Source organism: Mycteria americana, chromosome 7, assembly GCF_035582795.1.
Source record: "Mycteria americana isolate JAX WOST 10 ecotype Jacksonville Zoo and Gardens chromosome 7, USCA_MyAme_1.0, whole genome shotgun sequence".
Lineage (NCBI taxonomy): Eukaryota > Metazoa > Chordata > Aves > Ciconiiformes > Ciconiidae > Mycteria > Mycteria americana.
The window spans coordinates 18704068-18720876 of NC_134371.1; the positions used below are offsets into that span (position 1 = coordinate 18704068).

General features: G+C 34.7%; 1 protein-coding gene across 1 annotated transcript in view; it reads right to left on the reverse strand.

Moving 5' to 3' along the window:
• FBXO36 (F-box protein 36) overlaps positions 1-16809 on the reverse strand; it is a 30911-nt gene that overhangs the window by 3844 nt on the left and 10258 nt on the right. Inside the window, exons 2-3 of the mRNA XM_075507282.1 lie at positions 6743-6851; positions 1431-1603 (exon numbers count right to left, since the gene is read on the reverse strand). Of these exons, the coding sequence (XP_075363397.1) occupies positions 1431-1603; positions 6743-6851 (282 nt within the window). The remainder of the gene's footprint in view (positions 1-1430; positions 1604-6742; positions 6852-16809) is intronic.

The following is a 16809-nucleotide window of genomic DNA, read 5'->3' on the forward strand; positions in this document are numbered from 1 at the left end:
AGCCGGACCATAGGAACAGCAGTACAGCCACGTCCTCTTGAACTGTCAGCAGTCTTCCACAGAACTTTCCTTGACATCTTGGGCCACGTAGCCTCAAAATAATACAAATCCTGTGAGCAATCTCATCCTGATACAATTTGGAGATGTACTCTGTACCAGAGACATGTCCTGTTCTCCAAACTAAAAGGTTAATCTGTCTCTCTGAAGTCTTTCAGAGAGTATCTAGCTGTCACATCAGACTCAAGATGACTAAACCTGTTTTTATCTTCCTCCTAAGGTCTCACCATTACTTATGTTTTCAGTAACTGTACAACCCATAACTTGACAGGCTTCATTCTAGGCTCCCATGGCACCCCTGGGGATAAGAATCAAGTTATTTTTCTCTTTAATATGCTTCTCTTCCTATTTTTTATAAGCTAAAAAACCCCTTTTCTCCCCCCCACCTGAGTTACTGCAGCAGCCTTTTCTCAGGCTCTGACGGGGTTAGAAAATGCATTTGTGAGGTGTTCAGACCCACAAAAATAAGCTTCCCAGATCACAGCTCTGAACTTCTTATCTTTCCATCCCTCCAATTACGTGACCCTGCACAGACCAGGAAGTTGGAATAGTTGACCTCTCAAAGGCCTTTCCAACACAGCCTAAGTGATCCTATGGCTTTTCTCTTTTTGCACCAAAAGATTGGCCCTCATTCTCCTGGGACTTCCAGGCTATCCTTCCCTATTTGTTACCCCTCATTCAGCACTGAGAGATTACCCTTAGGGCCAATCACGGCAACTTCTGTTACTCACTCTTTAAAGTTTCAATTCAACATGTTCATACTATTTCCCATACTTGCCTGATAGTCGGAAAGAGCTTCCTAGCAAGCAAGCATAATGTCATTTCTTTCTCCTCCTGTGTTTCTTACAGTTCCTTGCTGTGAGGTCTACAAAAATCTTGAAAAAAATCTCTTTCCCTTGTGCTCCTGTCTTTTGTGAAAGACTTAAAATGTAAGCTTTCTAGGAATGGCAATGATTTTTTCTTTGTTAATGAGTCTAGCATAAGGGGATCCTGGTCCGTGGTTGAGGTTTCTAGACATTACAATAATACAAATCATAATGCAAAGCATAGGTTTTACATTTCAAATACTTAATCCTGGAATTAGCGCATAACACCCAACCATCGGTTACAAGGGAATTATCTGGATCATTGTGTTTATTATATGCAACAAAAGTTTGCAGGATAAGCACAGTCACTCTAACAGCCTTTCTAAGATCTAGTTTTTATTGTACCCATTCAGTTGTTTGTATACATGATTAATTTGTCTCAAACTTTAAGTAAGGCAGACAGATTGATGATTATATTAAATGTGAGAAGAATCAAAATCATCATGCTGCACAGCAAAGCTAACAAATTTAAAATAATTTATAATTTTTTTTTTTTTTTTTTTTTACCATTTCAAATCTGCGTGAAACTTGAGAAAGCCTGGCAATATCTTCAAGCTCCAGAAAGGAAATGATGTACAGGAGCAATGGGACAGGAAGCCGTTCCAGGAAGTCATAGTTACCTCGGCACAGATTGAGGACATGTTCCAGAACTTTGGCACCAAACACTATAGCAATCTGAACTGCGATTAAAAAAACAAAACAAAACAAAACCGAAAACACCAAAAAACCAAACAAACCCAAGAGACAGCAGATTTGTAAAAGCCTGAAATTTCTTCCCGATAATCCCACACTATTCCCATACCTCTTAAAAAAAAAAAAATCAGAAAAGTCAGCTCAATTTTTGTTGATGTTTTCTAGAGAAAATAACATATAATATCTTATATTGAACAGTAGTCATTTATAGTATTTCAATTCATCTTAAGAGTTGCTAGTGACATCCAGGAAGCCTGAGCAGTAAAACAAGCCTTTAGTTAAAAAACTGTACATTGTCTAGTATACAGCAAACTCTTGTCTCAGCTGAGGAACATTAAAACAGCAGCAAAGCTGAACTGAAACTTGTCCACATCCATTTTGTCCACTTTTCCACATACATATATATATTTATTTACATAAAGAGTGTGCTGTTTACTCAGGAGAAGGTTAGTAAAACAACTGAAAAAAGTACTTCAGTTGTATGCTTTGGGGAAAATAATGATGGCGCTCACATTAAGAGTCCCTGCAGTTCTGTTTCGTATCTTATGTAGTTACAGTTAAACCACTAAAATAAAATTGAAGACAGTTATCTTCTACAGTGACATGACATCTTTTGACTCATTCACTTTGTGATCCAGTACAACGCCAAATTCTTTTTCCATAGATTTGCTACTTAGTGACTGCATTCATACAGTCGATTATTTCTGCTTCAGTATCCAAACTGGAACTTGACCTTTTGAATTTAACACTGTTTCTTCAGATCATTTCTCTATTTTATCAAACTGCTTTAATAAAAATACTAGTTCACTATAGAACAGGATCCTGAATTCAACTTGCTACACTTCTAATGAATGATCAGGGGTAAATTTTGAAGCTGCATGTTGTTTCCTAAGATCTGACAACATGAATGAGGTCATTCAGATTTGTAAAGGACTTTTTTTTTTTTCTTTTCATGCAGGGATACAAGGATCAAAATTTAAATTTAAAGCAGAATTATTATTTTTTGTATTACGACATTATTCTAATGCACCCACAGTGGGTTTTTCTGTTGTTGTTTTGGGGATTGTTTTGGGTTTTTTTTAACCAACTAGCGTCCATCTTCTCAACCAACTAGCGTCTATCTTCTTGCGTATGTTAAAGTCATAAAAAGAGAGAGAAACAGAATCATGGAAGTTGAGACTATACTGACTATAGGCAGTAAGTGCATCCAATTTTGATGCAGAGTTTTCCTTCCAAAATATTTTGTAAGATTAGTTACAAAACTCAAGCTTATGTGAATACATTTGAAAGAGCTTTCCAAAGTACAAGACTTCACTGTTAAGGTGTTAAGACTTTTTTCTTCTCTTTTTGTTCCAAATATTCCTACGGTAATTATGTAGAAGGAAGCTATCACCTTATGTTCCTTCATGTCTTTGGGTAGATGGCCCAACACTGTTCAAGCTTTCCTTTCTGTTGCTATATCATACTGCAAGCACAGTTTGCTGCTGGTTCTCATTTGCTTTTTTGCTTTCCAAGCATTGCAGTTCTATATAGTTGGTAATTTTCCTCAAATTCTTTATGCAAGTACAAAAATGATCTACACACTCAACTAAAAATTGTCTGGCTGATATAATTCAAGCTGATGCGTAAGAATGATCCAAATCTTCACACACTAGGAATGACAATGATACTGTTTGTAGTGTGCATCTATTTTATGTTGAATGATTAAACAGGCTACCACATGAATATTTGCTGCTCCTTGAGTTTTTCTGGAAAATTCTTTATTTCTAGAAATAATAATATGACCTGGTTTGGCTATTTTAAAATATATTTAGCTGTATTTATCTTGCTTTACAAATGTATCTGCAGCTAATGATGAACTAACTGTGAAAGTATATTGAACTTCATGTTTTCTGTGAAATTGTCATCCTATGAGTGCTGGATACTACCTTTATGACTTCTACTATTTGTTCACTCATCCAAAAATGTAAATAGACCTCTCTTCTCTTGCCCTACACTATCACAATTAATTTTGCATCTTTGCAAAACCATAATGAAAACCTAGCCATATACAAAATCTTGTTCTTCCCTCTTGGCTCTATCAAGATTATGAAAAGAAACTAATGATACCTTAACTTCACTGTCCAAAAAGAAAAGAAAACATTTCAAAACAAACACAGATGTTTACAGCTGTATGGCAGTTAATATAAATTTACTAAAATGTTAATGTTTATTATAAAATGTTTACTTCTTCAGTTTTCTATTGGATGCTTGAAATGCCTGTATGGGATATCAATAAAATGTTTCATTTGCAGGGGGACTATTCTTCCTATACCCATTAGAAATAATTTAAGCACCTTTTTTTTTTAAAACAAATTTTCTCTAAAAATCTCCAACCATGTGAAAACAGATAAAATCTTAGTAATGAGAACTGGGAGATAACAACAGGAAATACTCATACTTAACAACAGATAAACATTTTGCTGGTAGGGGTGTACCAAATATTTAGCAGCAAACCATGGGTCTGGTGAGGAGTCTTTTATTTGAACCTTCATTTGGCAAAAAGTTCAATAAGGATAACTAGAATATTATTCCAGTATATATATTTGTGGAGAATTATGGAAAAAAAAAATCTGTGAATACTTAGAACAGCAGCAAAGCTCCTCTTAGCAGGAAGGGAGAAGGAGGTGTAAAAACATCTGATTGTGTGGAACAGCAAGAGCTATGGACAGAAATAATATCAATATAACAATACAACTTCTCACAAACATAGTAATTTATATTTGTAATACTTCTATTTATGTTAGCATTTTTCTGAAAACAAAACACTTTTATTTTATATTAAAATTTTACTAAAAACCAGAGGGAAAACCCCATGTATGATTTTAAAGATAATTTTAGAAGGAGGAAGAAATGACTAAACGTTAGGAAAGAATGGCAACTGTGGCTTTCAATACTTCCTATGGGATAAGAAACCTCTGAACCACCAATAACACTTTTCAAGAAAATGCAGGCAGATCTTATTTGTAACCTACTGAAAACACACAGGATAACAGCAGAAAACTGCATGTCAACAATGATTTAACTATTTGAATCATTGTACCCAGGTAATGTAAACCAGATGTTTTATTGTGACACTATATTAGTATCAAATGCCACAGGAAAATCTTACAGTATAAGCAATGAGGAAAAAAACCAAGCTAGAATCCTCACCAATATATATTCACATATCAACTCTACTTTTATGAGGTAAATAAAAAAATAAATTAAAATTAAATTTTGAAAATAAAACCACTAAAAACCTGTTGCTAAAATTCAGCTATAAATTCTATGTAATGCTTGGCAAAAAAAAAAGTATAGAAAACTACTTCTTTGAAAGCTCAAGTTTATAAAAATTGATAATCAGTTTTCATAGAATCATAGAAATCAATCACCACATTAAATGTGGTGATTGATTTCTATGATTCTATGAAACATTTAGAAATCAATCACCACATTTTAATTTGACAAAATTAAATTATTTTGAGGCAACTCTTTGCCTCAACTAATGGAGCAATTATAAACACCTACTGCAAAAAAGCATAGCATATTTAAAGACTCCCTGAGCACTAGCCAAATTCATCAACAGGCAGTCCATTTTCTATTGGTTCATGATACATTCATTCCCCTTCTAGTCAAAACAAGTAGTAATAACTGGAATTAATGATTTGGTTTGTTACAGACTGAGTGCTGCTTGAAACTTTTTCCATGGTTTGTGCATATATCCAGTCACTTGGGCTCAGAATGTGCAGTCTTTCCATCAATGGAACACTAATAGCAGTCACTTGCAGTCTCCCTACCCAACTGCCTAAGGAAGTGTTATTATTTCAATCAAATTCACTTGAAATTGGTCAGTTGCAAAAGTTGTGATGGGGATCAGAAACACAAATTTAAGCATAGAAATGCAGACCACATTAACTCACCAGTGCTAAAAATATCTTGATTGTGCTGTAGGAAGTGTTAGATTTTAATAAGCAAAGCACAGGAAACATGTTGGTCTTATTTTAGACCCTAGATGAAGATACACTCAAGTTTACTCTTGAAAACAGGTATATTCTCTTGAGGAGAGTTTTACCCTCTCCCCTGCCACCTGACATTCATATACTTCTTGGGAAAGCAGACCTCCTCTGCCTAGGTGTAAACAGGATGATGTCTACCAAAGCTGTTGATGAGGAAAACAGGACTTCATTTGGAAATGACATCTTTCAAGTTAATCATAAAAATAGGATAAATATGAAGTCGCATCTGTAACATTTTTTTTATGTCTGTACATAATCAGAATACGAGCAGCTTATTTAAAAAAAAGAAAATCTCACTAATGCAAGGTGTTTGGGTGCTACCTAGTGCTACCTAGTGTTTGGGTGCTACCTCGGGCTACAAAAGCCTCAGATCTCAATCCAGTCCCTGAAGGTGCAGTTATGAAGTTCTCCATTTTCAGACCAGGTCATAGCTCAGACTTCAGCTATTCACTGCAGTTGCTGAATTGATGTGTAAGAAGATGCAGAGCAATAACTACTTGGAACACATAGTCCCATGGAACTTTGGGAAAAAGCATAATTATTCAGATGTTCTCAGTGGCCAGTCTATCAGGAACAGTTTGGAAAACAGCTCTATAAATCTACATTTTGAGGTTTATTTAGTGGTGTCCCCACTGCCTTTCTTTTTCTGGCTGTACGCTCCTAAAGTCATGTTGCACTTGTATAATCCCAAGTACCTGTTGCACTTGGTGTTACTTAAATTAAACCAGATTGGGAATCCAGGTGGCTCATGACATGGCCATAAAAACAAATGTGCTGGCACAGAGCGTTATAAGGACTGAGTTATTAGCAATAAAAATATTGCTTTCTGGCCTATTATTGTGGCTAATACCTCTGTCACTGTCTTATAATGAAACTATCAATGTTGCTGGGATTTATCCTATATTTGCATTTACTGTCATGTCTTTTTGTTTTTCCAGTATTCATACATTAATTTGTATTAATAAATTCATACAAAAAAGCCTGTTAGCCAAAGCAATCACATCTTTCATGAAAGTTATTACAGATCAATATTGCTAGATTATCCCATTATATGCCACAGCAAATTTGTAATTATTACTATCATCTTACTATGAAGAGATGAATCATCCAAAAAATCCTCCTGGGATTCTTTAATTTCTCCAGGTCTTGATTCACGAAATTCATTCCTAAGTGAGATTTTCCACCACCTGAAAATTACCTACAATTGTGGAAGAAGAAAAATTTAAAAGGAAGAAGAAATTAATATCAAGTACCACGAGATAAATACATTGCTAAGATTCAGGACTCCGGTTATGTAAATATTACTGCATTCCCAAAACCAAGTTATCATAAGAGATCAGACCAGTTACATTACCAGCGGCCCTATAACATGCTTCAAAGGACAATAAACATCCCATAATGCACCTAGACAAGTGTGAAATGTTTTTACATACAAATAAAATGTTCCCAACCCCTGCGTGCAAATTGTTCCTAGAAATTAAAACATGTGTAATGACATCTCAACTTGCAAAATTATAAACATTGTCTTTTTGGTTTTCATTTAGTCGCAGAAACACAGTTCATCAGGCATTAAATTATGTGGTTAAGTAGAAATACCCATTCAACTGCTCAGGCATTCAAAAGTGGCAGTATTAGAGGTTAAACTGTCATTTTAACATTTTGTTAAAATCAAAACTAATAGGACAGTTCAAAACTCAGCACTTAGACAGTCTGAAAACTCGGGAAAAAGCTCTCCAGAAATACACATTCAACTCACATTTTCAGAGTCAGAAGAAGAAAGCCTGCATTAAAAAGCATGCAACTGAGACAAAAGATTAATACGAATAGTAAATTATGTAGCTATGAAATGATGGAGAACAAGTAGCCCTGACTATCGGTAATTTTCCCAGAGTTCTCTGAAAACTTTACATATGTGCTGTGAGCAGTGTGTCAGCTTATTATAATGACTTTTGTTGTATAACAAACATTATAATGTTTTGTTGCTGTCACAGCTGGGTCTACAGGAGAGGAAAATTGTAATCATGTCTTCCTTCACCCAAGTTGTTAGCAAAGATCACACTCCAAGCCAAAGTAGGATTCAGTTGCTGTTGTAGGCAAGGTTAAACAAAAAAGTCTTGTAAACTTGCTATTATTAATCTGTTTTATTTCCTCCCATTTCATTGAGAAAAGTGAGGATTTTACATTGTTATAGTTATAGGTGGATTCCTGATACACTGAGCAATAAAACTGATAAATGAGAATATTAGTGAGGTGTACATTTATAAACACACACGTGTATATAAAAAATACACTCCATACAGCCTTATTTTTTCTACTGGCATGTAGAAAAGGAAAATGAAAAGCAAGCCTTGAGTTAACTGTCAATAAGCCACAGAAGACTACTCACAAATACTGACTGAAGAACAGAGAGTTAAATTTACTTTTACAAATCTTAGATCTGACAACAGTGGTTTACATCTCTCGACATGAAATTTAACTTTAGATCTCTCTGGTATTTCAGTGTCAAAATGTAGATTTTTAAAGTTGAGAAGAATTAAGTATTTATAGCTCCCAATGAGTTGCATTCATGTTCATCGTTATTTTTCAAATTAAGGCTCAGATTCCAGACAATCTGCCAAGGCAGGCCCACACCAATAATTTCTGTATTTTTCAAGTCTTGTATCCTGTTGATATCTCATATACAGTAACAGTAAATAAGTTTGAATAAAGGCTTAACATCTACATTTGAATGTCAAATATAGACAGCTAAAATGTATCGTTTTGATGTTTATTGTGGCTAATATATCATTACAGGGGGTAATCAGAATTACTAAATCACATTTCTGATAGCATACATACAAAATAGCTTCGATCAACTCTCAGGCATATCTGCAATACTCTGTAAAACAACCCTTATTATGTGAATAAAAGAAAAAACATCCTACTCAGTTGCATAGTTCATCCTATTTTACGACATCCACAATCTTTATTCCTTTGCAGTGAAACGCTCGCCTCCTTTGAAGGGAAAAAACCCCATTCATCCAATCTGCATTCCAGAATTTAATATATGAAAAATAAATTACACCACTGAAAGATTTTATAATAGCAGAGTTAACATTTCTGTAATGTACATGCACAGTACAGACCACCACGTTGCTAAAATAACACCACTTAATATACTAGTGGTAATTTGAGGATTCAATGCAAAAGAGATTATAAACCACTTGCATTCTGTTTCAGTGATCTTACTACCTGCGAAGGCTTTAGAACTAGTATGTTTGTAGCCCAATGCAGGGATAATAGGACAGTGAATGCTGTACTGTACTGTACTTCCAAAAGCTCTTTTTATCTCCAGCAATGTAGGGAGAATCAGCATGTAAGCCTACCTTCATTCTTATTTGTGGAAAACATGAGGTGAGAATAAGGTCAGAATAAAACTGATATGCAAATGAAGAAAGAGGAGACATCTTTCTCCATGTTTCTCAGCTTGCATACCCTTCAAAACGGTATGAAAGAATACAGTATATTATAGGGAAAAAAACATTGTTAAATGAGAAAAGAAACCTGGTTAATATGCTTTCTCTCTTCCTTTTCATGTTACTGTTGGAAGTGACATTTCTTACAAAAACAACAAAAAACCCCACTTCTCCACATGGAAATGCCAAGCGTAACTGAAAAAGAAAATAGCCACCTGCTCCCAAAACCACTTACCAAAAATTATTAATGATGACTGTTGCTTTTCAACTTTTGAACTTTAATACCTAACAACATTCTTCAGATTAATCTTCTGTATAACCTTATAGATTTAACTATACACAAATTCAGAAGTTTAATTCTTAAAAAAGCAGAACTATGCTGTAGAACAGATTACAACGTGTTGTGATCTGTTATAAAATACATTAATAAATACTTTTCAGTCTGGGATATACAGTACAATAAAATTAAGTGCATACAGATAGCAGATGCTTGCCCAAATTCTGCACTGGTGTAAGCAAGATGAACTTTTCACAGTAAGTTTTCCATATATTTTTTTGTTTAGTATTTTGTGGGTATGAGTGTATTTATCTATAATATAAGTTTATGTATACACAGGTGTACAAGAACATATTTAATCCAAACACTAGAGTGTGCATATGTGTGTATAGACTCTTGAATAAGATTTTACCTTTATACAATCCAACCAACCCTAAAATGGAATGCTAAGTCAATACTCTACAAATGAAATACCTCTGTCCTATTTTTAAAGCAATTACAGTAGATGTTTTAACATGGTTATAAAAATTTACTTTCTTGTAGTATTGTTGTACAATTATAAATTCCAAAGCATTTTAATACTAACTGAAACATGCCAAAACTTCAAAAAATTACAGAAATACATATTTCAATAATCTCTCCTCTTCTTAATTGTTATACTAGGAAGCACACTGCAACAGAACTATTGGCCAGAATGGGAAGATCAGACCAACACACAGAGGCACAGGAAAAGTAAAATATTCAAGTAATCATATTAAATGCCACTGTGTATTTTCTAAACATTATTCTTTGATTTACAGTGGAACAAACTGTCAATAGTACTATTCCATTTTAAAACTTCCTTATGTACAAATAGACAGGACAAACTACAGTTACCTTAGTAATTTGTTAGCACATGGTTATTTCAAAGAAAAATATTGCATAGATTTTGTAATACCTATACTTTTTGCATAGATTAAAAAATGCAGAATGGAAAGTATTATAAGTGCATCCTGGTTACCATGGACATGTTTCATTCTCAACATTATTTGGAGGTGCAAGTGTTAAAGCAATTCACTACTACATTGCTTACTCCATTGGCATTTCTTCACGAAAAAAGAAAGAAGAGGAAAGGATGAGCAGAACCAAACCTAAACAGCAGCAACCAGCCGAGGCTTCGGATAGAAAGTCATAGCAATTTTTTAAACAAGTAAACCAAGTAAAATATTTAAGTGAAATTTAGCAACAAATAAATTATTTAGGAAGTATCTGTTGTCAAAATTAATCTGGACTGTAGATTACCAGAAGCATAGTACTATTTACATTGTATGAAGAAAATAATATTTGAAGTTTGTCATATGGTGAGCCATCTTTTAAGGATGCCGGGCTCAACCTTTCCTTAATTTAATCTATTTCGGAAGTTATAGAACTAGAGACAAGTCTCACATGACAGACTCATACTGTATAATGAGAAACCTCTGGGGGAAGCTGAAGAAAGACTGTGTGGTAAAGCCCTGTTATAAAGGCACATATGAGAAACTGTTTCCTTCTCCAATATACATTTTTAGCATTTCAAACTCCTCCAGACTCAGCTTTCTGCTTTGCTTAAAACTAGTAACTTAAAACATAATTTCTCAGATTACAGGTTATTTGAAGATTGTTTTTCCCTATTTTTCCCTTAAGTTGTTCTACTTTAAATAGTTAAACATTCATAGGAGGAGGAAGGTGACTCCAGAATCTAGAAAATAGTGCTTGCTGAGATTTAGGAGATCTAGATTCAAATATTTTCCTCTGTCCCAGGTGAATGGCCTAAATCCCCAGTCCTTCTTTTTGGCCTTGGATTTGTCACTGCAGTCCAAGCTCTCATTCCCCTGTGAAGGAGCCATTGTGTCTTCTACTGAAAAAAGCAGACACATTCTCAGTTAGTCTTAGTGACTTCACCTCTACTGAATCCCTTCTCCCAGGCTGTTTTATCCCATATGCTATTACTTTTCCACAGATTAAAAAACAAACAAACAAAAAAATCTCTGCTTTTGGCTGGGTTTTGTGGATTGGAGGAGACTATAAAAATGTATGTTGCCTTACTATTTGATTTCAAAATTAGAGTATTCAAATGCTTCTGTCCCTCATTTTATCTCATTTTCTCTTGCAGAATATTGTTGCATTTTTGCTACAATTTCAAATAAATTATTTTTTTTAAAGCATTCCATTTTCATGCTCCTCAGTATAGAAATCACCCATTTCACCCTCACATAAATCTTTACAAAATAAAAGTGGAATATCAGCATTACTGAAACATCTTCAGGGAGATAACTGTAAGATAGATGTTTCTAAGCTATGACTGTATACCTAAATATCTTTCAGTTAATTGATCGCTTGAAGCCAGTATCAGCTAATCTGTTGCCTAAGAGTTTGTAAACCTAAGCTCAATTTCCAAGCCATGAAGAAGTCAAACACCTTCACTAGATAATTTTTTTTAAATTCTGAAATGAATTAGCACAGTGAAAACTACCAGCTTACCTGCTTCCTTCATCTTTCCAGTCCCTGTTAGTGTAGACGCAATTTTACTTACGAAAAAGTACTCCTCCTGTCATAGCTTTTTCTACTCTTATTCTAACATAGCCACATCTAATTGAGAAGCTGATACTATAGTACTGTAAAGTTTTTCATGCAGTTGCAGCTACATCGACACTACAGCTTTACATAAGTAATAAAGGAAAATTTGAAGGGGACAATAGAAATCTTTAGGCTTAGACAAAGCTATGTTCATTTTGCAAGTGAATGAAACTTAGGCTTCTAGGTCCCTTTAAAAAATGCAAGATAAGTGCCTTAAAATTTTACTCACTTTTCACCAAGAAGCAGCAACCATGTATTATATCTAAACTATGGAACCAAGTAGCACCAACAATGCTCAGGTATTTGCAAAAGAACTAAAATAAAATCTTAAATAACTTTATAAAGAGCTAGAGTGAGGCTATCCTTATGCATTGACACTGATGCAGTAAAGAAAATGCTATTTTGATCCCTGTGGGATAAGCTGTTGAAGAACGGTAACACACATGGGCAACTGTTTCATGTAAGGCTACTAATGGCATAGTGTGATTAACTTAAAAGCAAGAATGCAGATCTTGTGGAACTCAAGAATCTGTCAAGTCTCCTTTTTTCCTCCTGCATCCAAAACCAGTTAGATTCTTGGCAATGAAAAGATATCCTTTGTTTAAATAAATATTCCCACTGTGCCTTTGTACAGCATAACAAGCAACACACAGGTATCTCAAAAAATGTTGTGAAACAGTTAAAGAAATTGATAGTTACAGAGATGACATTTAACAAATACTACCAAATATTCATACCATGATCTTGGCACAGTTACATAGCAACTTTTTTTCCTAATAATTTTCTCACTGTCTCTATATAAAAGAAAATGGCAGTCACTCTCACATTTAAGTTAGTTAACGATGGCTACACAAAAATCTTGCAAAAATTAAGAAGCTCTTTCATATCCATTGCTTGCAGTAAGTTTCTATTGTGGCAGGATCTAAGCCCTGCAATCAGAGAGGCATCTTTTGCCAGTTTTATGAAATTCCATAAGCATCTCAATCTGTGAACATTGAGGTTTCTCTTTTGTGGCCTAGTACTTGATTTTTCAGAGCCTTGCTATCGTGTTGTATGGAGCTTTTTGGCAAGTATGATCACCTGAGAACACTTACCTGAAAATCCAAACTTTTGCCCAACCATGCTTCTATAATATGTATGGATATAAGGTAAATGCTCAGCTGGCTATTTCAGTCATTTGTAAATATAAAAATACGGAGAAGAGCCAGCAGAGGATGAGGATGGATGGCCTACTGTACACCATCATTACCTCACAGCGTTTAGCTTGACATAGAGTGTAAAAAGAAGAATTCACAGGGAATTCACTGTCCATGAGGAAAAACAGTTATTTCCAGCTTCCTTATTTCATGTGAGAGTGAGATTTAAAAAACAAAACCCAAACAAAATTCTTAATATCTGTTTTTAAGTCTGCCTTATTTTGGAGATTTGGGGTTGCTGTAATAAATATCAGAACTGAAAAGCAGTCGTAATCACTCATTGCTACTGAAGATGGATATCTTCCATCTTTATCTTCCAAGCAACAACAGAAAACCAGCTTAATTTTATAATTGGGCTTTAAGATAATAAACACAAATAACTTAACAGAAAACAAAATGCTCCAAAACTACTGCTAAAATATTTATCTAAACATTTTAGATAAAGTGAAAAATGCTGTTTGCACTAAACTATTAGCTCCACATCATCCAACTTCACCAGTACTATCCTGAAAGTGATTAACGCTCTTATCTGATTAAATAGTTTGTTCATTTACCAATGAAAAACAGAATAATAGAAGACTCCTTATAACACACTGTGGCTTTAGATCCATCTCCTTAACCTGATCATTCTGCTCTTACAGAGTTTAAAAAATGAATTGTTTTAATGGACATACTGGTGAGTCTTCTAAGATGTTCAGAGAGAAAACAATACTGTATGAGACAGGTAGAAGGACACTATTAAGAAGACTTCAGCAATTAAAGCAAGTCTCCACTGTGCTAGGCTAGTGAATAGGCAAGCTTTTATTCCTGCTATACAGTCACTTCTTAAATATTCTTTTACTTTCTGACTGGCTACTCTGGGACAATGTCCCACCTGTCCTCTGACTAATTAAGTAGTATCAGTATTGTTACTTGTATCTATTTGTGCCTCCTGCCATTTATAACAGGTTTCTATTAAAAAAAAAATCAGCACTCTAAAGTTTTAGATAGTAATCAAGAAACACAAATGTACATAAATATGGATGTTAATATTTGCATAAGAAAAGTAGTTCTTGTAAGTTAGCAGCAATTTAAAGAGAAGACTGGTTTATCTGGATTAAATGACCATCTTCACAGTTCACCGTTATTTCTTCTTCTTGATACACTCAAATTCAAATGTAATAAAACTCTTCAGTTTATTGAAGTATATAGAATACATTTGTGTTAAAATTAGAACATTTATAATGCACTTAAAACTTAAGACCTACTGAAATTACTTTGAGAGTAAATCTCAAGGCAGTGAGGAATAGTCACATAATGCTGTTAAGGTACAACACATGTACAAACTGCAGACCTGCATGTTTCTTTGGAAAGATCTAGAAAGTAATAATGCCTCTCTAGCCTTTATAGCTTGCAGAATGTAACAAACCAACTGTGGTACTTTCATTGCAACTGTTTTCTTTTCAAACATCCAGTGGCCTTAATAACAAAGTCCACAAACTATTTCAGAACTATGACAATTTATAGCACATTTCCTACAGTCTTGGAGAAAGATGGTTTCAGGAAGGGTTGTGTGATTTGAAGTTTTTAATCATACAGAGAGATGAAAGTACAGAAGAAAACAGAGTTGATTGTTATGATTGCTTTGCCCTTTTTTAAATTTTTTTTATTTTTTTAAAATACAACTTTCATTTTTCTGCTTGATTTTGAACATTTGCAATTAAAGCTGTTACTTTGCTATGATTGGCCAAAGGAGATTATTTTGAGAGTCTTGATTTGGTTAATATGTAAGAATGTGAATAGTGTTCACTAGCAAATGCAGCATGGCAGAATGAACTATGCTGGTTTCAAGGGGGTGTGTGTGTGGGAAATAATACTTGTGTACCTCAAAATTGCTGGCAGGTTTTGACCTGCTCCATTGGATAAGAAGGTAAAATAGCCTATCAACAGGTTGCAGTTAATGAAGCTTTCATTTATTTAGCGTTCCCAGAAGTCTTTGAAGGAAAACTTTCTAGGACTAAGAACAAAAAATGAACCACATCTGGTTGCAACAGTGCAAGAGTTCACCAAACTGAAATTAAACTAAACACATGCACTGATGCCATTCCACATTTCAGGCATGCACAATATGAAACCAAATAGGTACTAGTTGCTGCCCATTATGTCTGTGAAATTGGATACTTTTTGCTCTTCTTCTGGCAAATTATTACCTTTTTCTCAAATTTAAAGTAGGGCTTACAACACCCATGCTTTATTTGGCAATTGCTACAAAATTCTATGTTTGCATTTGCTATAGTACAGGAAGTTATACAAATTACTATTTTGTCTACACTGATAGGATCACATCTGTACAGGATAGTAGTTTCCTTCTCGTGTAGTCATGAGAAAACAAACAAACAAAAATCATGTCTCTCTGGCATTTTTTAGACATACTCCATTTTTCAATCTTTTTTATGGGATTTCCAGTTCAGATATACCAGAGAGTCTGAAGTGCAAAACCTAATATTCTGTGCTAAGGAAACTGTTCTACAAGAAAAAAAAAGTTCTCTCAGACCATCAGGTTGAAATTTTGGACAATACTGTGTACTTGAAAGTTTGTACAGATTCTTCTCCGGATCACAATAGTCATCGTGCAAGCCCACATACTTCCCTCCCCTACGTCTGCTTTGGTTTTGGAGAAAAAAAAAATACTATTAACAGCAAGAAAAGGTAAAACAATCTAGTTAGCAAACAAAAATAAAACAGTGACTGCAGTAGAGTACAACTGTAAAGACCATGGCATATGGAAAGGAAGATGACTTCCTGGTGTCAATACAAACCGTTTTGGGAGTTGCTATTAACAAAGACTTCAAGTGCATGAAGAAGAGGAGAAAAGAAATGTCACAATTCCAAAATTTCATATGTAGCAACTTAGAAGCTGTTCCTTTTCCCCCCACTTCACTCATACTCAGAAACATCAACGCACTTCAGCTAAGGGTTTAGCTCTGCGTGCATGTGCGTGTGTGATTACCAAAGGCTTCCACTTAAAGTATCTGAAAAACTTTTTAATAAAATACAGGAGGAAGATGGAATAAAAAGCTTGGAAAAAATAATTGTCTTTTCCTTTGGGGAATGCAGTAGTTATGTTTGAGCAAGAAATCTGCTGCCTTGACGTGGTCTCTTCCCTTCCTCTCAGTTACATACCTGGTTTATTCCTATATTAGTATCTTTCCTCATTGGTTTTCCCAGAGCTTGCAGGGGAAAAAAAATACAAATAACAAGGCAAGAAAATAAGCAAAAAAAAAAAAAAAGCTAAAGATCTTTATCACAGATGCTTACAGCACAGGTGCTTTGGAGGCTAACCGCTACCTTTATACAGACTTGTGCACACAGATCAGAGGAAACAATACAAGAGCAGAAGAGTGAGAGACAATGCCCAAGGGAGGGAGGTATGTGCTGAGGGGAAAGCAACCCTATCAGAGGGAATAAAAAATTACTCTTAAGGATCAGAGTCTTCAATTATGAGCATGATACTTGCCATTTATTAACATGATTAAGGAAGCAGACCTAGATAAGACCGCCACAAAGAGATTATTCCACTATTTAACAGAACAAAGGATACTAGCTAAGTGCAAGACATAACATTCCTTTCTAGATGGGGAAGACACTGACAGG